General features: G+C 48.4%; 1 protein-coding gene across 1 annotated transcript in view; it reads right to left on the bottom strand.

The window, feature by feature from the left end:
• Positions 1-263: 263 nt before the first annotated feature.
• Positions 264-23,786, bottom strand: part of LOC142570315 (retinal homeobox protein Rx1-like) — a 51,372-nt gene continuing 27,849 nt past the window's right edge. Inside the window, exons 2-4 of the mRNA XM_075678707.1 lie at positions 11,136-11,455; positions 3,298-3,602; positions 264-1,322 (exon numbers count right to left, since the gene is read on the bottom strand). Of these exons, the coding sequence (XP_075534822.1) occupies positions 1,145-1,322; positions 3,298-3,602; positions 11,136-11,455 (803 nt within the window). The 3' untranslated portion in view covers positions 264-1,144. The remainder of the gene's footprint in view (positions 1,323-3,297; positions 3,603-11,135; positions 11,456-23,786) is intronic.

Below are 23,786 nucleotides of genomic sequence, written 5' to 3' on the forward strand. Positions count from 1 at the left end.
CCACCACCATCATCATCAATTATTATTATTATTATTATTATTATTATTATTATTATTATTATTATTATTATTATTATTATTATTGAATATATCCATATACTTACTTGAAAGAGACAAAAAGCAAGCACGAGATAGCAGGTCTTAAATACTAAAGTACGACAATGACAAATCATTGCTGAAAAGAATACACACGCACACAAACAAAGCAGCAAATTGACTCAGCGCCCCAATCTTTATTTATAGAGCTTTATTAATTTCCAGCTTTATACATATTTATATTGCAGAGAATTCAAAATCAAGTGTGTTGCTCTACAGTATATACAAACAGACAAACCGCGCGTGCACGTGAAATGAAAGCTGGAGAAAGTCACGAGGAAATCGGATTTTCTTTCTATTTGTATCGTCAAATAGTTTCATAATGTTTCAAACCTCATAATGAATGCGCATCGGTTTATGCGCTATTCGTGCGCAGAAATTTCGTTCGCACTCAAAGGTGCGCGATGACTGTCGATCTCACTAACACCCTGGCATTTTATAGCTCCATTTATTCCTTAAAACCTCAACGCCTTAAAACCTTGAAGCCTCAACAATATGTACAATTAGCGAGCTTTCTGTAGCAGCTTAGCAGCAGAAATTGCAGTAAACATCCTAAGTGCACTACTCCAAGACCTAGAGGAAAGGAGCGTAATCTTTGTTTATTAATACAGATGTCTATGTTTGCATCCGCTCATTCACAGAATAAAGAAAAAGATGCACGAACAGTCGTCTCGGAATGTTACTGATAAATAAACAACGCCGTGCAGTACATCGGTGCCAGACCCTAGAAACAATCGTCGTTTATTTTTGTGTTACCTGCGCTTCCAAACTAGGCGACAGGCGCCTAATAGGAGAGCTTTAGGCGAGGCGTTGCCGCCGTTAAACGCGACCTACGGCTGTTGAAGTTCCCATTCACTGCACAAAGTTCCGTTCCTGCAAGGCAGTTTGGCTTCCTAAAGCGAGATTCCTAAAGCGAGAGGTGACATCACGTGGCGCAACACGCGTCCTTTTTTAAATCGTTGCTTTATGTACACGTCGTTCTCTTCTTGTCTAGTTTCGTACAGCTCGGCCCTCACTGCCGTGTCCAGCCGTCCGGACGTAGCCGGCGTCACACTCCTTTGCACAGCAGCTGCACGTGCTCTCGAGCACGTAGCCTGAGAGTCACGATGCTCGAAGTGCGGCCGGAACTGGCCGACTCGTCCTCGTCCTCCGGTGACTGAGACGGTGGCTTAGGCTCGTTGGACAACGTCAGGTTGAGCGGCGAGCTGCTGCTCGGAGCGGTCATCCTGCATGGAGCGAGAAATGATATAATTAGGCCACGAAGCACTGAAACTGTCGAACACTTGTGACATCAGAAAAGCTGCCTTCGCCGCAACATGACTCGCAATGTGGCAAAGAGAAACGCGCGGCGGAGGGAGCTGACGATAGCGCGTGAAATACGTCGCGCTTGAAATGTGTCACGTAAAACGCACTTGTGATATCCTCCCCAGGAAACGGAAACAGACGTTTGTAACAGGCTACATCATTTATAATAAACGAGAAGTAGATCAATTTGGAAAAAGAAAGAAACTCGAAGTGAAATCAAGAATTATATGCTAACTAGGAACAAAATTCTAATCAATCTATTCCCTCACATGAGATAACGTTGAGAAAATATTTTATATGTATTTTGCTATACTTGATTATTTATTAGTTTTTACTTTGACCAGAAATAGCTGTTCTTTTCTCGTGACCTTTGAGGCAATTGTCATTATTTCTTTCAAACATTCGCTTATATCCTCCTCCGCCTGCATATGACTGGGTTCATGTCTATATGTTTGTACTTTCAAGTACAAGTTCAAATTTGACTCTTCTTTATACAGTGTTACAGATGTAGCGCTTGTGAAAAAAAAAAAGGGCGCACTGCAGAAGGATGCCTGAAGTGAATTGTCTGTCCATCTTTCTTTCTAAGCCGGGTAGTCAACCGGAACTATTGCTAGGTAACAGCTCGGCCTTCCTGTACTTAAAACTGTTTTCTCTTTCGTAATTTGGTTCACAGTGTGCTGAGCAAGACAAGCGAGCTCAAATTCGAAGACGAGGAACATACTAGCAACGAGTAAACAGCGCTAACATCCACCGTCAACATGTTTTGGGTTTCAGAGTGGTTAGAAGTCAGCGTCTGTAACAGCTCACCTATTTTTAGCTGGGTCTAAGTCACTTGATTCGCGCTCACTGACGTTGAGCAGTACTTCCTTTACATACATTCTATATCTCTTTCTATGCCTCTCTGTCAGTTGCCTTTGGCGCGTGACAAAGCTGTTGAGTGCTGTTAAATTTGTTGCTGGTCGAGTTGGTTGAAGGCTAACAGATGCACGTAGGAAAGATAGAGGGCGGACGCTAAACTTCAACTGTTTATTCGGAGAGCGAAGTAGAAGAATGCACCAGATGATCATGCGTGCAGCGTTCACGTCAGAAAATCACAGCGTCGTGTGAAACAGTTGGAACTCTTTGCTCTAAAAGATAAACAGAACTGTCACTGATAAAGTTCGTGCCTCTTTTCTAAATATAAAAGTTCTCCACCGACTCTCGTGCCAACGTGTTGCTAGTTCTGCGAAGTACCTGGTTAGTGGTTTAGATGCGCTCAATCACGGGGTCCATATTTTTTGACACACTTTTGGCACAATTTTGACACAATTGTTTCTAACAGTTCTGCTCAGTAATGAAAAAAAAAGAAAACACGGAAGCTTAGCTGCGGGCAAAAAAATCCCTCTTCTTAGAAGATGTTATTCCATTTCATCTCCGATCAAAGTGCTGCTACGCGTGACCACTTCAATAAAGGATCTACCGTGTCTTACAAGATGCTCGACATTCCGCGGTGCGTCGGCAATGATGAAGTAGTAGTGTTTCGTTCCTCGTCACACCTGCAGCCAATATTAACATGGTGCATGTGGTCTGCGGCGGTTAATAAATTGTTCTTACGAAGAAATAAGATCTTACTGACCGTACAATAAGTCGAAAGTTAATTACTCTGCAATTACGTAGACCCCCTAGAACATCCAGGACCTTCGAGCCACCTTTACTTTCTTTCAAGAGAGTCTGAAGCGCCTCGGAATAAAATTATCTTACTCGGACACATTTATCGAGAATGCACAGTGATTAGTGACTGAACGGGTTATCGCCCGCACCGTGTCCTTCCTACCCCTCTTTCTCTTAAGTCTACGGCATGCTTCCTCGTCGTGACAACACACGTGACCCCCGAGTCGCAGAGGAGTTCACGCGCACCCTTGTAGGTGGAAGGGCGCCGTCGCCGCCGAGTAGAAGTGGTGGTGGTGGTGGTGCGGAGGCTGCTGCGTGGCAGCCGCTGCAGCAGCCGCCGCGGCCAGGAAAGGGGAGCCCGACAGGAGCGGCGGAGCCAGCCACGGGTCGAGCGGCAGTGCGGGGGGCGCGCCCAGACAGCCCGCCCCCGAGCCCGTCGATCCGGGCCCAGGGGACGAGCCGCCGCCTCCGACGAGCCGGTGCTGCAGGGCACTCTGCGACTCCATCTTCTCCTGGCGCCGCCACTTTGCGCGTCGGTTCTGGAACCACACCTGCGCCGAACGATGGGACGGACGGTGGTGTTGAGAGACAGAAGCTTGTCGTAAGATGTGCGTGTAGCGTGGAGGCGCGCTACTGCTACATCCTAATGCTACATGCCAAGTCCATGTTGGCTCGTTAAAAGTATGGCTAAGCTCGTGTTTGGCGACGCTACTCTCATCGAATCGACGCAGGGGTCGGTCACCGGTTGTGAGTGTGTCACCGACGCTCGTGATTGTTGTTCGTCGTTTCTACGAGCGCGTGCGAATAGTCGTTTTTTTTTTCAGAACGAATTGAATTCGAATCGATTAAGGCCATAAGCGAATCGAATATCAAATGCTTTTCTAGTGGCTTTCGAATAGTGAACAGTCGTTTTCAGAATTATTATAAAACGACGATCACATCCCTATAGTCAGTGTTAGCAAGTTTCTCTGATTACATTGGACGTTTTGATGCGTAATTGGTTAAAAGCACACATGAAGAAGGAGCAAATAACCAGCTTGTTTGCATAAAAGTGACTTTTCGGAGAGTGCGAATGATCGCTGTATAGACAAAAAAGTATGGCTTCCTCACCGACCTAGCCTGCTCCCCTTGTCTCGTGTTTTATGTCAATATACTATACACTCACGTGGTGAAACTTACTTTACTTTTGCGCTAGTTTAACGCTTAATTGCACAGAGCTACCGTTTTGAAATATTCAACTGCTCCTGAACAGTGAATGATCAAAAATGAGTAAAATCGGAGGAAAGGAATTGTTACCTTGCATTGGCCACGCAACTTACTTCTTTTCATAGATGCTAATAGTAGGGGTGCCATTTCTGGCAAATGTGAGCTCCAGCAACAGCTTGCTATACAGCCCTGTTGGTTGTGTAGGTGAAATAAGGTGCCAGGTGTTCCGCGTTTCAAAAGAACGTATAGTATCACACCTGATCGCTCACGAATCAGGCAAGTCGAAGACTGACCGAAACACACACACACACACACACACACACACACACACACACACACACACACACACACACACACACACACACACACACACACACACACATATATATATATATATATATATATATATATATATATAATCAGTAGAAGTTCAATTTGCTATCCTGCACAGAGGAAAAGGTACTTAAAGAGATAGGAATGCGAGAAAGACGAGTATAGAAACGGAAACTGGCACACGGATTTGAAGCGGCACGCGCGTCTCTATGGCAACCAATCTCGCGGGCCCGTAGATCTCAGGAAGCCAACCAGAGCTTTGGCGTGTTGACTGCCTTTAGCGCATACGTTCGTTGGGACCACTATCCCAGTATTTGTTGCCCTGAAAGTGGCCGGCTGTCCAGTGTCTCCATAAATTTGTAGACAAAACATGCCTCTCCGTACTTCAACGTGAACAGGTGCACAAAAGCCATGTTTAAGAGAGACTGTAGGCACATTAGAGCTCATCAACTTAGGGGGCCAGTATACTTATAGGGTCACGACGCTGCAAAACCGTTCTCGGTATAAACAAGATGAACTAGTACTTCACGTAGGTCAGAGCAGCGGGAGAGGAATTGCGATAAAAAAAAAAAAATAACCGACCAGGAAAACAAGCCGAGCACGACGACGACGACGACGACGCGAGCGTCGAGGGCATAACAAATCCCGGCACGCCCGCACGGTGCGGAGCGTCGTTGTGTGATATCTCAGCGAGAGCGACAGTGACACGCATTGCTGATGAGCCCACTCTGTCCCTCGACACCCCTTCGCGTCATGCTCGTCTCTCTCTCCCTCTTTCCTTTTCACCCTTTCTGGGCGCAGCAACGCACGCGATAGTCGCGGCCCTGGCTCCACAGCCCGCTCCCGCGGCCCACGCATGCGCAGCTCTGTTTATTCATACGCGCATATACCTTCGACACTCGGGGCTTCTTCGCCGACGTGGGGTCGCCGCGCCCCGCTGGTTATTCCAAGCGCGCGAACGCGTACAATGCACACGCAGTCATGTCGTATACGGTCCCGCGAATGTGTATCTATTTTGTTGAGCGCGCGCGGTACTCGGATGCAAGAGCGAACTCGAGGGAGAGGGGAGGAAGTTAGAGGGAAAAGGAGGACGAGGGTGGCGCATCAGAGCATTTTATTAGGCCGTTTAGGCTCCGCGCGAGATCCACCGGTGGGACCCTATATAGTGAATCAGGCAGGCAAGCAGGCTGGAAGCTGCGGTACGCATAGTGACTGTATCCACGCTATACTTTGTCCTTCTGCCCCCCCCCCTTTCCCCTCTTCACGCTTTTCCCGAATCCCTCGCTCTCGCCCGCGTGTCCCGAGGGCCAAGCAAGACACGTTTAGCCGAGCACTGTTTGCGCGTGACGCGATCAGGGTGTACGCATACGCAGGGCGAGCGCACGATGGCTGGGCCGCAACCAAGGGGGAAACTTGTGGAACCGATAATAAAGCTATGAATATGCTAACGAGGCCTCGGGGATGGCTGTGGTTTTTTGTGACCGGAATATGAGATTACCTGGTTCCGTTTGCCCCGCTCACAAAGCACAGCTCGCCTTTGATACTGTACGCGGCACCGGCCTATAAACGCTCCGGTGCGGCGCGCGAAAACAGAGTTGGAAGGGAGAAAGCTAAGTAGATGAAGAACCGCGAGGTTAATGAGAGAGAGAGCGAGGGGAAAGCAGTAAGGGGAATGAAGAGGGGGGGGGCTACGCTGGTGCGTGCGGAGGGACGAGTCATTTGTTGGGGAGCGTTTTGCGAGGAGCGGTGGTGCGACTCTGACCTGTAATCGTTTTGAATTGCCTCCTCTGGGGAAGGGTGATTCAAAAGGTAGCCTCGCGGTGCGGTCCTCACGAAAACGAATAGGTTTTTCTTCTCTTCACTGTGGCCAAGTTAACTGCCGTGTTCTAGCTCGTCTTCCTATAAGGTTTTTCGCACTATAGCTGGTGCTTTTATTCAGCTTTATTTCTCGGTGTGCTTTCTATTCTTTCGTTTGCTTCAACGATAAACTATGGCTTTCTGCTGAAGTATGCGTTTTTATCCGCTAACATTGGAATATTAATGACACCCACAACACGCTACGAACAACTCCGAACGTCACTTGGATTTCAGTTTCATCTTTCCCTTTAGGGTGATGTCGCGGCTTCTGCTGCATGTGGACCGGAACCGTTTGCACATCATACAAGGCCCGGATGCAGGTCAGCTGCGCCGTTGTGCACGATCTAGTATTTACAGACTGCACTGACATTCCTGCAGTTTAAAGCGCCTATCGCACATTAGTTGTGATCAGACACATAAGCGCGCGCAGAGTGTCTCTTAGGTCCAAAATTCAGATTTACTTCGCCAGAGCTTTAGAGCGTAATACACAGGCGTACGTGCTTCATTTACAGCTTTAATACTTTCACAGCCACAGGAGGCTGCGGAGGTTTTTTTTCTCTGGTCATAATAGACGAACAACAAAAAGTTACGTACATATTGTTGCGTGCCCGTTCAGCAATCGCTACCTCCCGAATACAGCAAACAAAATTTTGGGCTCATGCAGTTCCTTTCAACTGAACGCACACAGCCTTTCGTTTCCTTCGCATTAAAGTTTGTTCGTAGCCTGTAGTCGAGCATGCATGTTCACAACACCAACAACAGCCTGACATAAAGCTGGGACCATCACATTTACTGCTACGCAGCAGTGTTAAACTTAGTTATCTTTCTTATTAATGATGGTCATTGCACTTTTCTAGAAGGGAACCTAGTTTTAGATAAATAATCGTCACTTCTTCCTGTAGGGCAACTATTTATTCCTCCGATTCTCGACATTAAGACCTCTCACATTAATCTTTTATCACCTCCGCTTCGTTTAAAGGAGATTTATCGTGTAACAAAAACCAATATTGATAACACCGTCTCCCAGCGATATAAATATCGTGTCTTATTGCGCGTTCCGAAACTTAGTCTCCCCTCGTGAACTTCGACCTCGATGTCGGCAACTTGAGCTCTTTCTCAGATGTTAATGTTTCCTACTGTTATCCATTTCAACCTTCATCACTGAAATAATTCTGGTTCGGGCCGTATCGCTGTTTTGTGTGTGGTGGGTTACGGTCTCGGCTGAGGGGTGAGCGGGATGGAGGGGGGTGAGGGCCTCGTATGCAGTGGTATTGCTGTTTGTGGGTTTAAGCGCATGGTGGGGAGTTCTGGGTATATCTAACTATTATTTACCTTTATCACACTTTCTGAAGCATTGCGGCTTGCCCAGTCGCGCTCACGGGTGTAAGGGCGCAAAATGGATAAAGATATTCCCAAGGACGCCGTCAAAATTCTGCCGCAATCTCGCAGCTAGATCAACAACACCAAGAAATAAGAGAGAGAGAGAAAAAAAAGGAACTGACAGGAGATGACCTTTCCGAGGGCTGCTTGTTTTGACCACATCTGGCGTTCATCGATCACTACGCAGCACTCACTGAATTCATTCTTGTACAGCAGAAATTAATGTTTATGAGCACGAAAGCAGCGAGCAACATAAAGCGGATTAAAGCACTCGAGCAAACCCCGGAAAACTGCCGTTGGAAGGCAGAAAACAGCAGCAGCAACAAAAAGCGAGGCGCTAAAGGGAACGAACAGCCTGTCCACCGCACGCGCGTGTCGCGTTGAGAGCGCGGGCGCAGCGGAGCGTAAAATGAATCTGTCGCGGGTCGTTTTCCTTTATTCTTCCTCCTCCCGTCCGAACGCGGGCACGCAGGCGCCGGAAGCCACTCAGCTCAGCGGGCATACGGCACTCGTGAGAACGCCCCCCCCCCCCCCCCCCCCCGTGCCGAAGCCGCTATACCAGCAACGAGGCGGCAGCGTCAGCAGCGGCAATGGCTGCACGGCCGGCGGCGCGCGACACAAACACACACACGCACCACGTGATGTCCGCGCCCGCCGTCAGGTGTCGCCAACGTGAGCGAGAGTTTAAGGACACTTTTCCTTTTGCTTTCAGGGGGAAAAAAAGGGGATTATAATTAACACTGCCCCCCTCGCGGCGGCAGGGGACGCCTCGCTTCTTCACTCGGGGTTATTTCGCGGGCGCGCGAGAGGCGAATTGGAAATCAACCGAGTGAAAAAGTGGCCCCGTAGCGGAGTTAATTGCGACCGTGCGTACACTATGCTCTGTCTCACTGGTAGCGTGCAGCGCAGCGTACGCTGCGGCGCCGGCGTCGACCAGCGCCAAGTGGAAGTGCGTGACATTCAGTGCGCTCTCCTTCCGCATTGCGTGCATTCAGTTCTGCTTCGCCTAGCAGCGAGAAAAAAAAAAAAGAATATTAAACGGGCGAGTTGTAGCTGAAGCGTCACGGAGCCGTTAAGTTCTCGCCTGAGCGTCTTTAAGGCATAAATTATAACATTCGAGGTGATAAGCGGGGTTCTATAGCTGAGAAACACTCGCAGTTATGCGCCGGAGCACACCTATATATATAGTGCAGAATTTTTGAAGGCGTTGCACGCATTTAAGCGGACCGAACTCGAAAGTTACCCTTTAGGTGCACAGGGGTCACGAAAGAGTGCCGCGTTGGTGTTATACAACGAAGGCGTGACGGTGCGAGCACGCGCCCAATTAAACAGCACCGCTGCTGCTGCTGCTGCTGCTGCTGCTGCTGCTGCGTGTACAGCTTGCGCTCAGTGCGCCCGCGTTGTTCGCGGGAGCTGGTAACTTCTTTTGTCATTTTATTTTTTTTCCCGCGTTACCGGCCCGGCCTTCACGTTCGACGTTCCAAAGTATTCACGCTTTTGACTCTTCATTTCCGCGTGACCGACACGACCAGGTAGGAGGCGAAAATAATTACGCCTTAGCGGTCACAATAACGAGTGCAGCGGAAGTCTAAGCGTTATGATGTGCGTAATTTGCAAAGTGAGCCACGGAAGCCGCTTCATTGTTTCGAAATGTTGAGCGTCGCGCGACCGCTGCCCGATGATTATACTTGTTCGAGCACTGCTTCTCGCTTTTCAGAGCTACGTTGCCGCCCTCATTCTCACAGTATTCTCATTCTCACTACTCACAGTACACGCGCTGCCTGCATTGTCCAGGTGGCCTCGACGCTTTTACCCATGGCAGGGCGTGTAGTCAAAAAGGCCTTGTCAGCGGCGCGAATAGCTAAAAAAGGGACAAAAATGTTGCTCTCCAAAGGTCAGCAAAGGTTATGAAGAAAGCGGAACATCAACGAACTACTATGGGAAGAATGCAGGTGCGCCCTTCAATATAACTAAGATGGATATAACGAAGTAAACATAAAGCATTTATTGCCGAAATCAGCAGGTAACGATTATCTGCTTGTAACGTGGATTAGATATAACTAAGATAGTTTCGTCTTGGATGCGACTTTGTCACAACTAGATTCTACTTACAGAAATACTTGGATTGTGATCAGTGAGCCAACTGCAGCGTAAAGGCGAACATGCTAAGATTTTCTTTTTCTAGACACAAGGTTAGATCAGCTTTAGTGATGGTTGGCGCTGTACAACTGTGTGCTAAGGGGTGCACTTGTGTCCTATGCTTGCCGACTACGCTTAACTATACGATTGAATTAGGCTGTGTTCTGACCTGCCATCCGTGTTTGTACGTGGTGCAATTCGTGTTGCAGTAACGGTTAAATACTGCAAGACGTATACAAAATTTGGAAAGTGGTGCTGACTGACGTTAGATGTCCTGCGAACTCTTCATTGCGGCATACTTACTTTTATTATGATGATATTGATTACCACCTGTTATTAATTAAATATATTTTTGCTGTAAAACTCAAGAGAAAGAGAGCAGGTACAACATTCCGTGTAAATCCCTCCAAAGCAACCAATGTATAAGAGAATAGAAATGCGAAGTACATGAAAATTTACTTTACGACCCCAAATACACATACACAAAAAGAAGTGTTCCTCTGGGGGCAGAACTGAGGTAGCCTGTGAGTGCCATGTTCCACATACTACATTTGTGAGCACGCAAATAAGAGACACAAAAGAGACAGAGTGAGGGAGTTGAATGATAAAGGTTAGCCAGGAGAGACGCTCCTGTAGGCTGTCTTAGGCTGGGGAAATGGTCAGGGGGCCATCTAGAAATAACAGCGAAGAAAGACAGCGAAACCGGGAAATAGAAAACGGGAAGAGTTCTATATATAGGGTTGTCCCACCAAAAGTCGGTAGCAACGCTGTTGAAGTTCATACACTCGGGTAACCTATTATAGCGACTCTGATACTCCCGCGTTCGCCGCCAGCTTCAGTACATGAAAGTTTGCGAAAGTGTTAGAATTCTGCAATTACGTGCTTAATGAACACAGGTGTTTTCTAACAACGTACACACAGTACTAACGTTAGTTCGTATGCATTAAAGCTCCTTGATCGACGCTCTTGCGAACTGGTTGGTGGAAGACGTCATGGAGGGGCTGTCCAACGCTTAACAACCATGTTGACGTCATACGACTGTGCAGAAAGCTGAAAAGATTTTTTTTTTTTTGCATTTGTCAGCCCGTGATTCTAAATAAAGAAGCGTCTTGCGCAGAGGACAGCACCCACACGCAGTCCCAGCGTAGACAGACGTAGTGACCTCTCACCTGCACCCTGACTTCCGGCAGGTTGACTTTCATGGCCAGCTCCTCGCGGCTGTACACGTCCGGGTAGTGGGACTTCTCGAACGCCCTCTCCAGCTCGTGCAGCTGGAACGTGGTGAAGGTGGTTCGGTTGCGCCGGTGCTTCTTCTTGGAGCCCGCCGCACCACCACCCGCAGGGGACAGCGAGGAAGAAGATCCGGAACCACCCGGCGCGGGCGACGCCCCTTCGGCAGGCAGGTGCGTCGTCGCGCATTCCGGGCCGGGACTTCCGCGACTTCCGGTTCCGGGCGACAGCTCGGGTCCGCTAGAGACTTCCAGGCCGGCTGTGTGTAAAAAAGCGAGCACCGCTGCCTTTCTCAACGCCGGAGAAAACAAAAGCGAACAAAGTACACGAACGAAAAGCGGGCTACAAGGTTTTGTTCGCATTAGAAGCGCGAAAGCCAAACAAGACGAAACGCGCAATTAAAAGAAGAGACCTAATTGACGTCAATGACGTGACGTCACTTATGTAGAATCCTTCGCTTGCATACCCGTCACGGTGACTCAGTGTCTGTGGCATGCTGTTCCTCAGCGTGGCATGCTACTCCTTATCTCAAAACAAAACAAGGAATGAACAAGCGAAAAGCGGGTTGTCGCATTTCAGCATATTGGAAGGGGCAGCGCCAAGCTAGACAAAGCACACTGGTGAAAAAAGTCACAAGTGACGCCATGAATGTCGCGTTACTTTTGGTCGCATCTTTTAACCTGCGTACTCGTCTTCGATACCTCAGTGGTTACGACCTCATAGTGTTCTGTTGCTGAGCTTGAGGTCGGGTGTACGACTCCCGGTGTCTGCGGCGGCACTCTTACAGGGGCAGAATGTTAGAGCACTCGCTCACCAAGCTTAGACCGCACATTAAGGTATTCCGGATTTTCAGAGTTAATCCAACGTTCCTCACCACTGCGGCTTTCATAGAACGACTGTGACTTTTGGACACAAGACCTCGTAATTTAATTAAATAATTTCACTTGTTTGCGTTATTTGTCGCTGCTCCTACCAATGTTTACAATCAGCTAGCACAACTGTCGATCGTGTCCGGTTTTTCATACGTCTGAGGTGGCAAATGATCTTTAGGCGTGATACAACTAAAACGTGGTGGATGTGCTGAATGTTTCAACATTTCGCGGTGCGTGAAATGAAAAATGAAAACATTGCGTCAAAGCGCTTCGTACACCATCGTCTATACGTGACTTTATATATATATATATATATATATATATATATATATATATATATATATATATATATATATAGCGCCACATTTTATGACTTGACTGAGGTGTGACATATACCATACGTGACAGTTTGCGATAATGCGGAAGGAACTGATCGAAACGCGCAATTCATGAATGAACGAGAACATAACTACATCTGAGCCTATCAAGGATTTTCGCGCAACCACTTCATTTTCTTTCTTCTTTAATGGGACAATGATTACGTTGTTGCCATCTATGGCCATAATTATTTGACGCAATTGAATTTCGCAGAAACAGTTCGTAGAAGTTGTACTCTGAACATGGTTGATTAAGCGAAAAGTAGCAAGTGCCGACGCATCGGCTTCCGTCGTAAACGGCAGCTCCGAGAGGAGACGGACGTCCGTCCGGCGCCTCCCTGTCGCTGGGGCGGAGCGCTCTCTCGCGGGAGAACGCCTCAGATTAGCTCCGCGCTCACTACGCTCTCTATCGTGTTCATCGTGTTCGAACGGCTCCTCTCAAAGGCTTAAACCCACTTCAAGATGGCTACTTTAAAAACAACCTTCCTTTGTAGGGCGCGCATTCAGCGGGCGCACAATGGCCACAACGCGGCCACAGAAAGAGGGGAGAACGGCTGCTATTGGGCCGCAGCTCTCGACAGCACACTAGCGCGTGTCTCCAATACCTTCCACTACTCTCCTACATTTCTTATTCTCTTTCTTTATAATGCTTTTTAGACGGTGTATATACGGTACACACTCGTAGTAAATGCACACCCCCTACACAGGGACGCGCCGCGTTCGCATGGAAACGCACGAGCCAACAGGCAGAACAGCAGCTCGGTACCGGGGAGCGATGGGAGATGTCCGGGGCGGGCGCACCTAAAGGTGGCACGGCGGCCCGGAGCGCTGACAAGAAAAAAAAAAGTAAGGAAGAAACGAGCTTTACCGACGTCTTCCGCGCTCTCTCCTCGTAACAGGCCTGGCGCGACGACGCCAGTCTCTCTATCGCTTTGCTTGCGTCTCACACTGGGCGTGCGTCTCTGTGTGCGTGTCTGTTATCTTTTGCCTCGCGCAACTCACCGTGAAAAGATGCGCGGGCCACGGAGGAGGACTCGGGGGAGATGCGAGATAGAGGACGAAAGCTGGCCTGAAGCTTGAAGAGGCCAAGAAAGAAGCCGAAGAAAAAAAGGAAGCACACCGGGAGAAGAAAAGGAGGTGGGTTCAGAATTCGGCCGCTACACAAATGTTTGTGGAAGCGGGCGTCCTGCCCCGTTGTGCGGGGCTCACAGCCCGGTGCTCCGCAGCTATCCTCCTCTCCCGCCCCCCAACAACCCCAGCACCCCCTAGCTACATCCACGCCTGCTCTGTACTCACTCCCCTACCCGACTTGTCCTCTGCTTTCTGAAGCAGACGACGCGCCGGCCAGACGGCGACGGGATGTCTGCCGTCGTTGTCGTCTGCTAAACGGCCATGGTTTGTCCCCCAGTCAGCTCCGCCGCCCGTGTTCACACCACAGCCCGTTCACAGCACATAAAGGAAGGGGGGCGTGTTGGGGGGGGGGGGACGAGGGGGTTTCCGCAACTGCTAATTTCGCGGTGCCCCTTTCTTTGGCGTGCGCGCCCCTCGTTCGACTCCCGCCCCCTCGTACTCCCGTTTTCTGCTAAATAGCCCTTTGGGGAGCTAAATTAACCCCGCGCGCACGATAGAGAGGGAGCTTTTTTTCAAAGGAGCCCCCGACAGAAGGCTTGGACGGGACGCAGGAGATCCGGGGGGACAGCAAGCGACACGAGGGAAGCCTGGCTGTGATCGGTGTACGTATATATCGGGTCGTCGGGCAATTTGATTCGTGTGAATGTCTGCAGATGGCGCCGCTTTTCACTTAATTGTGCCTGCTTGTAAGCGCGGTGGGTCGAGTGGCGTTAGCTCCGGTCCAGTGGTCCGTAAGCACGCGCGATTGAATGTGGGCCGCGCGGCCCCTTGGTTCTCAGTTGTGCCTCGACATATGGCTTGCTTATATTATTCGTGCACTTACTTCCTCGAGTATATGTACGCACACAACCGAAGTAAAGCAACTTTGTTTGTTCATAGCAATAAAAATGACCTTGTCGTCTACAGCGTCTCCATACAGAGGCATTTCAAAGCGATGAAACAAACAAAGTTCGATATTCATGGTTCATATTCATGGCAGCCGATATTCATGGTTGCCCATAGTAAAGTATAAATGTAGAGAAGGTGCGAGTCACCAGGGTTCTAGTGATATTTAGCTACGGAAATGTTTTATTTATCTCCTATGTTACAATTCTTTCCCTGCTTAGAACAATTAACAACCATATGACAATAAGATAACTTTATCCGTGTAGAAATCGAGAGTTATGGTTACGACATTTTATTCAAGTTTAAGCTGGAAAAATGTTTGATGCTCCTAGAAGAGGTTATTGTAAACTCCGAAACACATTCCTCTTGTAGAAGAGGTAGGGGAGCTAGAGTAAAAATAATCTGCTAAGAAAGCTATCCGAGAAGGCAAGGGTTCTTATGCCAGTGCACAATTCGTGTGTGCTTTCAGAGGATGGTTTTGATACCGCTGCTTTAGAGTCGATAAAGAGAAAGTACATATGAAATTTATATTAATTGAATTGCTGACCAGTATTAGCATGATTTCCAATATTTCAATAAGAAAACCATCAATGCCTGATGAAGCCATATTTAGACTGAGCTATCAATAATCTTAAAATTATGACGTGCTATCTAGCTGAGAAACACGTTTCTAGGTGTCCATATAATATCTGCTGCTAAGAGAAATTCTAGAGCTGCGCGCGCAATACAGTTTCTACTCTGAAGACACATCGCGCGGAGAAAACAGGTGTCATCACGCATTTACAATGTTAAGCCGGTCAGTTCCCCAGGGGAGTTATTTAAAGGGACACTAAAGGTTAATATTAAGTCAACGTGGACTGTTGAAATACTATCCCAGAAACCTCGAAACGCTCGTTTCGTGCGAAGAAGAGACTTATTTTAAGAGAAAATGCGTTCTGAAGCGTCCGCGTACCTATAGCGCAGTTCAAATCACCCGCCCTCCGACCGAGGAGTATTGACGTCATGGTCTCATAGTGACGTTGCGCCGTCGGTGAGTGAAACGGCTCCAGCAGACGGCGCTACGGCTTTTCTGCACAAAACGCAAACGCGGGGCCAGAAACAAAGCCAAGACAGAGCCGACAGCAGCGCGAAAGCGGAACTATGGTGGCTAGCGGAAGGGAAAGCGCACGACGATAAGCTGGTTCTTTATGACGCCAACTTCGACGCTCGTTGCAATGGATGACCCTGGCAACGACACATTAACGTGCGATGCTGGGCTCGAGTTCAGCGATTTAAGCACTGATGAACGTGACCTGCTGTTGAGGGCTCGCGCTGCCGGCGTCGTTGCGTACTACTACGACAACGGCCTGCTTTGAAAGGCACTTCACGCGACTTCAGTAAGTCGGCGTTGAACTCGTAATCCTCTGGACAAAAGTGCAGCGAGCACACTACGTGATTTTTCAGCTCTTTGTCAGCGGGCTGTGGCAGAGGTACGGCACATAACCACTTCAAACGGAGAGGTTCACTCGTTGGCACACAGTGATAAGTAACGTTGGATTCGCCGCTGCAACTGCCCTTGGCCAAGTTCCGCGGACCGTTTGCGCATCCCATGACATCACATGGACGTGGCATTCTCGCTGCTTGTTCTAAATGCAAGTTTCGCGAGCCAGCATGACCACCGCAGCACGACGCGATAAAGAAACAGCTGAAACTCCAAAGCGCGCGCGGCGCAAAGTCGAGCGCGCAGAGTCGAGCGAAAACGAAACCTTTCGATCACCCATACTACTCAAGGGTAACGTCAAAATGTTATGTTTTTCTTAGAATCGAAGTAGACAAGTAGCATTTTCTTCCGTCTTATAATCTAATGAAATCATCTTTTTAATACGAGCAGCTGAGTACTAGTGACAAATTATGATGAGGAGTGCTTTCGTCATCGGGCTAGTACCGGAATGTCATTGGGGGGTCTCAATTCGTGTCGTGCATTTACCTCAATTTCTCGGTTACTAAGGCTCCGTTCGCGATTATATCGACGCCTTAGACGTTCTAGAGCATTGCTTTATCACTTTAACTTGACTTTCTGGTAACCTTTAGTGCCCCTTTGAGAGGAATCGAACCATGCAAAAAGACAACAACAAGAAACTACGAAGTTCTTCTCAGGGATTTCAAAAGCGTGTACATGCATGTTTGCAAAACGTACATACACAATACTGTAAGGTGTGCCTGTAAATCGGTGCGGCCAATTCGCCTCGGCTGTCTATATTCGTGTGTTGCGGGCACGAGGAACAAACGTGAGCAGTGTCGTTGAACCCGCATCCTCAGTTCCTTGTTCAGCATAGGCTGGGTGTTTCTGCTTTCACCTGCCTTTCCTCCTCTTTGTGTTCATTCTAGTCTTATCACTTCACGCGGTGAGTCGTCCCTTTCGCAATGCTACGCCGCTACATTCCGTGCTATTGCAATTGCATGGGATTAGCTGTGCGGTTGGTGCGCGCCGTCGACGCTCGACCATCTGCAGGCTTACTCCGCGCACTGTTTGAAAGGTGTGAAGGGTTAATCCCGGATGCCGCCGGGCCGCCATAGGTGCCGGTTAGCCAATGACAGCGAAGATTCGCTCGCTTCCGCATGCCTACACTGACGTCCGACAGATCACCACATTGGGGCAGCTCTAAACGACCGCATTCAGAACAACCAGATTGACAGGTACGGAACAGGCCCGAAAGACACCACACGTAGACGTCCCTGTGGGAGACAGCGTGTTTATCTCTCTTGAAGGCATATTAAAGCAGACCACGAAGAGCTTTACCTCCACCTGATCTTCACGCCGGCTTCCTCGGGTATTATACAAGCGAGTACAGCCCACCACCCCTTCCCCTGTCCTTTGACATGTGGGACGTGGGTTCAACGACACTGTTTGCTCACGTTAGTTCCTTATCCCCGCAGCACGCGAATATTCATAGCTGGTCAATAATACAGAGCCTCACGACCAGCTTAAGCCAGGAAGAGGGGAAAAAAAAAAAAAAGAACCTGCCCGAAGCAGCGCTGCTTAGCCACCTCGACGAAGATTATGCGCTGACGAGAGACGCATGCACGTACCCGCAGACAAAGGTCACCGCGGAACATTTATCCGTAATTTACTGGCCCTTCCTAGAAGTTACGGGGAGGGGGGTTGAGGGCAGAAGAGGAGACGCAAAGCGCAGGGAAGGGGGACTTGACTAGGCAGGCCGTGGGCACGCTTAGATGCCCCGTCTGGCTCCAGCTTGTCGCGAACGGTCTCCGGACAAAGACACAAAGTGGCGGCGGCAGGAGTATAGTGGCAGGGCTCCCTTCGTGTATATACACAGGAGCATGACCCTCTTTTGCTGCCTCCGTGCGTCGCGCTGACCCCCTGTTCTGAGCCTCGGGCCCCCGCTTGTGCACTCTTGTGAGGGGGCTTCGGTCACAATACAGTGTTTTTGTACTCGCTCATAACTGCGCGCGCGGGGCCTCGAACGGGAGAGCGTGTCCAACAATGGGACCCCCTGATAGGCGCTGCTCAAAGAGATTAGGCGGCCATAGAATAACACGCCGACGGTGAGCCGCGGTGGAAGGGACGTAAAGTACTCGCTGTACCAACGGGTACTGAAAAAAAAAAGAAATTTAACCCCAGCAAAGCGACATGCAAAAAACAAAAGTATAAGAGCAAACTAGCTCGTACGCACATAAAAATTAGCCCTGCCTCCCTCTGCGCAGTGTTCGGCTCTGCGGGAATCTATGGGTGCCCGTTTGTCGCTTGCTTATCCGTTAAAAAGCGAAGGGGGCGAGGGAAAGAGTGGAAAGGACGCAGTTGTTCGGGGGTAGGAAAGCAAGCGATTTGTCCGTCTTCGATTTTTTTTCTATTCTTTTCTTTTTCCTGCAGGATGAGATAAGTGGAACCGATCATCGGATTTTGGGTTGTCGATTCGTGTGGACATGAAAAGACGGGATCCGCGACGGTGAACAGCGCTGGTAGTGCGCATCAGCGAGCGTTTGTCCGAGTTCGAGTCGACGACCATCGCAGGACACTTTAGCCCGGGACAATTGGGATAGAGAAAGGATGCATGTAATGCACTGATGTACGCATGCTGGCGGAAGGAGCGAGCAAGCACTTATCGTGTTGTGGCCGCGTAGTTTGTTGGCTAAATCGTGGTCCGGTATGCGTTTCTTGAGTACTTCACGTAAACGGTTCGAATAGCTAGTACATGACCCTCGTGCACAAGAGGGCTAGATAAGAATAATTTAGGGATTCATTTCGCTTGGTTCTATTTCTTTCTTATCATCGAATGATCGACCGGTTGTGGTGATAACGGTGGAGTGAAGTATGGACGACTGACGAAGCGCGATAAAGACAGAATTGGAATAGAATCGTTACATTATCCCGGCCCGGGGTCCCCCCGCCTTTTGTGTTGCACTACAACGCTCCTCGCTGTTTTTCCAACGGCGAGTTTAATCGGGGAAATTTCGCAGATTACGGCTACAGCGAGGCGAGAGAGAGAAACACAGAGAGGATACGATGAGGTTTTTGTTGTGTTCTTGTTTCATTTAAATACAATGCAAGTATTAAAGTGCGGACTTTCAACATATATAGGCCGTGGGCCCCCGGAACACTCGAAATAAACATTGCGGTCTCTCTCTATACCCTGCCTAACAGGCGGGCAAACAAGTGTGCCAAAAAGCTTGCCGCAGCCCGTGTGCCCTTGTGTTAGAGAATGTTCGAGTAAGGATGTTATACTCCTGCAACGACCGTTCCACGTAACCACTTCGTGTACTCGCAGCTTCCTACGCGTATAACTCGAGAAATTACCTGACTTTATGCAATATCACTATACGCCGTCTATAGTCGCCCTAGTTCGCATCTTCATTCTTTAGACCTTTAACAAGTCTTTTCGCTTACCTAATTCGACTTCTGACGCATACGTTACAGTACACATCGTGAAGGACCCGACTGTCTCGGTGACTTTAATTAGTATCCCACTTTGTGAAAGCCAGTTTACGTCAAGAGATAAGCTTCGCTTCCACCTGATCTTCACGCCTGCTTCCTCGGGCGTTGGCGCCCTTGACACGAACGCTCGCTCGTGCGAATTAGGCGCGAAATATGATTCCGGTTCCATATTTCTCGAGGCTGTCGGCGGACCACAGCTGCCGTCCGGACCGAGGCGCGCAACTTAATCACGCGATATTGTATAGGGAGAAAGGGGGGCGTGCGAGGGGGCCACGGACCGCACGAGACAGGTCTCGCGTCCCGCGTGTAAGCGCGTGGGGCCAATCAAGCCGGATTAACCCCCGCGCCCCAGTGTGACCGCGGACCCTTTTCGAGCAACACGTGCGGGCGTCCCGAGCAGCAAAGGCTGCGCGCGCGGCGTCGCTTTGTTCGCTTCGCATATACGGGATCTGTTGTCGCCCTCTGGCGCAGAAGCCGTTTAATGCACTCCACTTTAAATCAATGACCAAACGCAGACCTCGGTGTCAGGTTCGCGGCCCCTGTTCTTTTTCGCTTAGCCGGATGAAATAAAGCTGCCTCGTCTGCTGTCTCGGGAAGTACCAAACGCGATGGCATTAGCGCTTGAAACGTTGGTATCTTTCTAAAGCAGGGGCATGATAAGTGCTGCAACTTTATGTCTCTAGCGTGGCACTCGTTCTATGTTCTACAGTGATAGCGCTTCTAGAACGGCGACTCAACCTATTGAGTTGTGATGATCAGCAGGGGTTATCATAGTTATCATAGTCAGCAGGGGTTATCATAGTTATCATAGAGATGTGAGAGAAAAAATTAGTAGAACTAAGGAATATACACAACATGGAACGATACGACATGGATATACAGTACGAGCAAATTACAACAACGTATGCATTATGATCAAATGGTCAAAAAAAAAAAGAACACCTTTGAATTCAACATGAAAAAAATTATGCAGATCCAATGCAGATGTTGAAGTCCATGCTGAACGAAGCGTCAGTCAAGCCGTGTATAAAATCTTGTACAATTAACGGAAATGCGTACAGTTGTGTTTGCCGTCATCCCATGAAGCGTGCCACCACATGCCTTTTGCAATGTTTATGTTTATCCAACTTGAACCTCGCGCAAATCAAAACGGGGAAGGGACTACAAAAGGCAGTAGAAGGCAAAACGAGAACAAAATACCAACTAAATCACGGCGAATAGACATGTCGAAGCGATGTCGCCTTCTGCAATTTCGAGTTACAGCTGACAACACTGCAACATAAAGCACCGATACAAGGAAAAATAAATACACTACCTATCCATACTGAAAATGGACATACAAACAAGACTTGAAAGTAAAAAGTGAGCATAGGAAGTAAGAATAAGAACGTAGACAAACTCGCTTAGAATATATAAGGCTCCCAAGCACAATGCGGGGAACAATGTTCTTAAATCAATGTTGAGTGTAGCTTTTATCTACAAGTTAGGAATTACTGGATGAGAGTTTCAAGTTCGAGGTGTTTTAAATATGAATTTTTGATATTATTATCATTTTTTTGAATTTTTGATATTATTTGTCTTCGAGGTCATTAATGGGTTCGCTGAAAGTTGTAGACACACGAAACAACTTTACCTTACTTACGCTCAAACTGTTTTGTATTTATCCAGTATTTTTCAGTCAAGTCTCCAAACGGGTGACATATAGGTTTTCCAGCTTACGTTAGCCAAGCTGCTCGATGAAATAAAAAGATGAAAATAAGGAAACACGGTGTAAAATATGATTTTAACACATACGGTGTTCGGTCGTTAGATCACTCACGACCGAGCATCGTAAGTCCTGTAATTCAATCTTGCATCGTGTTTTTAAAATAATTTATTTAACAGCCTAGCCAACGTTAGTTGGGACACACGGTACGGCTTGTATTTCTATATATGCTCTGGGGATCCGAGGCAGTGCCACGTCATCCGTGCGGCTTCCCTCCGGACCTTGTGTACGAAGGATGTATGTATACATGTACTAGATACGAACGAACGAAATTAGACTCATTTACTTTTTTTGTCCTTCGAAGTGAAAAACACTTCAGAACTGGCTCTGGTTTTGTTTTGCTGCAGTCAGGGATACGTGGAGCTGTCGCCATGCATTCTCCCCTACCAGGTTCATCCAGAGATAACCAAATGGACTCACTTCAGCAATCGCGACAACGGGACCTATACAACCTACTGCTTATGATATAGAACATGCAGTACCGTATAGACATCAATAAGTTGTCTTTTGTAAGCTGAGGAATCATGAAACACGAAAGAAACAAACATCGACAACAACAACAACAACAGCAACAACAAAAAATAATAAAGAACGCGATACTTTCATTCGTAAATGTCTATACGCTGCGCGGTAACTTGTCGAGGTGTGGTATGTGCGAGGTAAAAAATCAATTGGTTTGCATGCGCACCAACTGATTGGTCCGAATACCCGGACAACACTCGTATGTGTCAAGGAGTTGCCGGACATGACACGTTAATCCCACACATACCCACACAAATAAAGAAAACGGGGGAGAAACGTTGGTAAGAATCTTTTTCATGGGACCACCCACTGGGATGTCGCCAAACAACCCATACGTCCGTTTCCTAGCGCCTTTCTTCCCAAACAAGCTCAGGGCGTCACGGCCAATTTTGCGATGAAGACTTCCAGCGCCGCTTTTTGAACGGTGGACAAGACGCTTTAAGCGTGGCTAGTCTTCTGCGCGGAGCGTGCTTACATGCGCCCTCTTGCATTCACGTTGTGGGGCGAAGCCAGCGTGACCGAAAGGATTGCTCCACGGACTGCTGCACTTGCGGATATACTTCCTCACAGAGCGAGAGCCTATAATCTCCATTCACTGTTGAGCAACCGTATAGGGTAAGCTGGGGCGCCTGCCCAGGCAGGGGCAGCGCGCAGGAAAGCAAATGTGCGCGTTCAATGCGCCGCGTGTCGAGAGCGAGGGACCCCGACGGCGATCACGTGCTCGTCGCTGGGACGGTTTAAGCTGCGGGGCAAACTCTATAGACGGCGCACGCGCTCCGACGGCGCACCGTTTCCGCCGCCCCGAGACTTAATTGCGCCCGCCCAGAACCCCGAGCTTCCGACGTCGCTCGCTTCCTTTTGTACGCGCTGCGCTTCTTTTCTTTTGCAGCGTCATAGCGCTTCCGCTTCTACTGATTACCTTTATATACTTGCATTGATTTCATTTATTTCTCCAGTATACCTTGATTTCGTTGCTGTTCTTTAAGAAGTTTTCAGTATTTTTTGTACTCATTTCTTGTGCACCTAGATGCCACTTTTTTTCAGTGCTTCCTTTCTTTCTTTCTTTCTTTCTTTCTTTCTTTCTTTCTTTCTTTCTTTCTTTCTTTCTTTCTTTCTTTCTTTCTTTCTTTCTTTCTTTCTTTTATAGCTTAATGTCTGTGCTGTTCCGTCTGTGCCGTGTCGGAAAAGGCGCAGGTCTTGTCAAGCCTATCCACGGGCTTTTCGCGCGTGTCTTCACCATCACTGTACTTTTGTCAAGAGCGATGATGGCAATAAACTTGTATTTGTATTTATTGATTAATATTTGAGCTAAAGTTGCCGTATAGTCGAACGCCACAGCACGAGAAAATGGAAAAGCGCTACCTCACCCCCTCCGCTCTCCAATATGGGAAGAGACCAGTTAGGCACAATATCTTGCGGTACTAACGGACGAAAATTCATTACTACAACTGCTATATTGTACCCAGCCTCGCAACGAGTTTCGCAAACAATATGTGACACTGGTTTATAAGAACTCGGCAACAGAACTTCCGTAGTAAGTGGGGTTCATGTCCAGTTGTAATTGAAGGAAATGAGAAACCTGACGGTCTTGCGGTTGAATCATTGTCATGCGGCCCGGAATTGACCGAATCGAAGAACCTGCAGCTTACAAAACACCCAGCTTGCAAACATTTTACGGCACTCCACCCAACTCCACATCAACCGTGTAAGGCCAGGACTTTAGCCGCGAAGAGGCTGCCGTCCTGCAACAGGTGCAAACTGGCTCCGCCCGCACACGAGCCAAGTGAGGTTTTCGGCCAGTTGGTAATCGAAGGTAAGAAATTAACAGCGCGAGGAAAAGGCATGTCATTTTCTTTGCGCTATTTCTCCCAGGCTTTCAACCTGTTACCACAGAAATGCGTGGTTCTTGAAGACGGGACGCTCTGCTTCCCGCTTAGTGCATATGAGGTGTCGATAGGGTCCATCGGTCTCGGGGAAAGAAGTGATAATTCCCGTTTTTTGCCCCCCGAATAAGTTTTATGAAAATTGGGTTAAACTCGACTTCTCCGCGAAGTTCACCCACAAGTGAATTCTCTAAAAGATCACTTTAAATATTATCTGGTATA

This window comes from Dermacentor variabilis, chromosome 2 (genome assembly GCF_050947875.1).
Source record: "Dermacentor variabilis isolate Ectoservices chromosome 2, ASM5094787v1, whole genome shotgun sequence".
NCBI lineage: Eukaryota > Metazoa > Arthropoda > Arachnida > Ixodida > Ixodidae > Dermacentor > Dermacentor variabilis.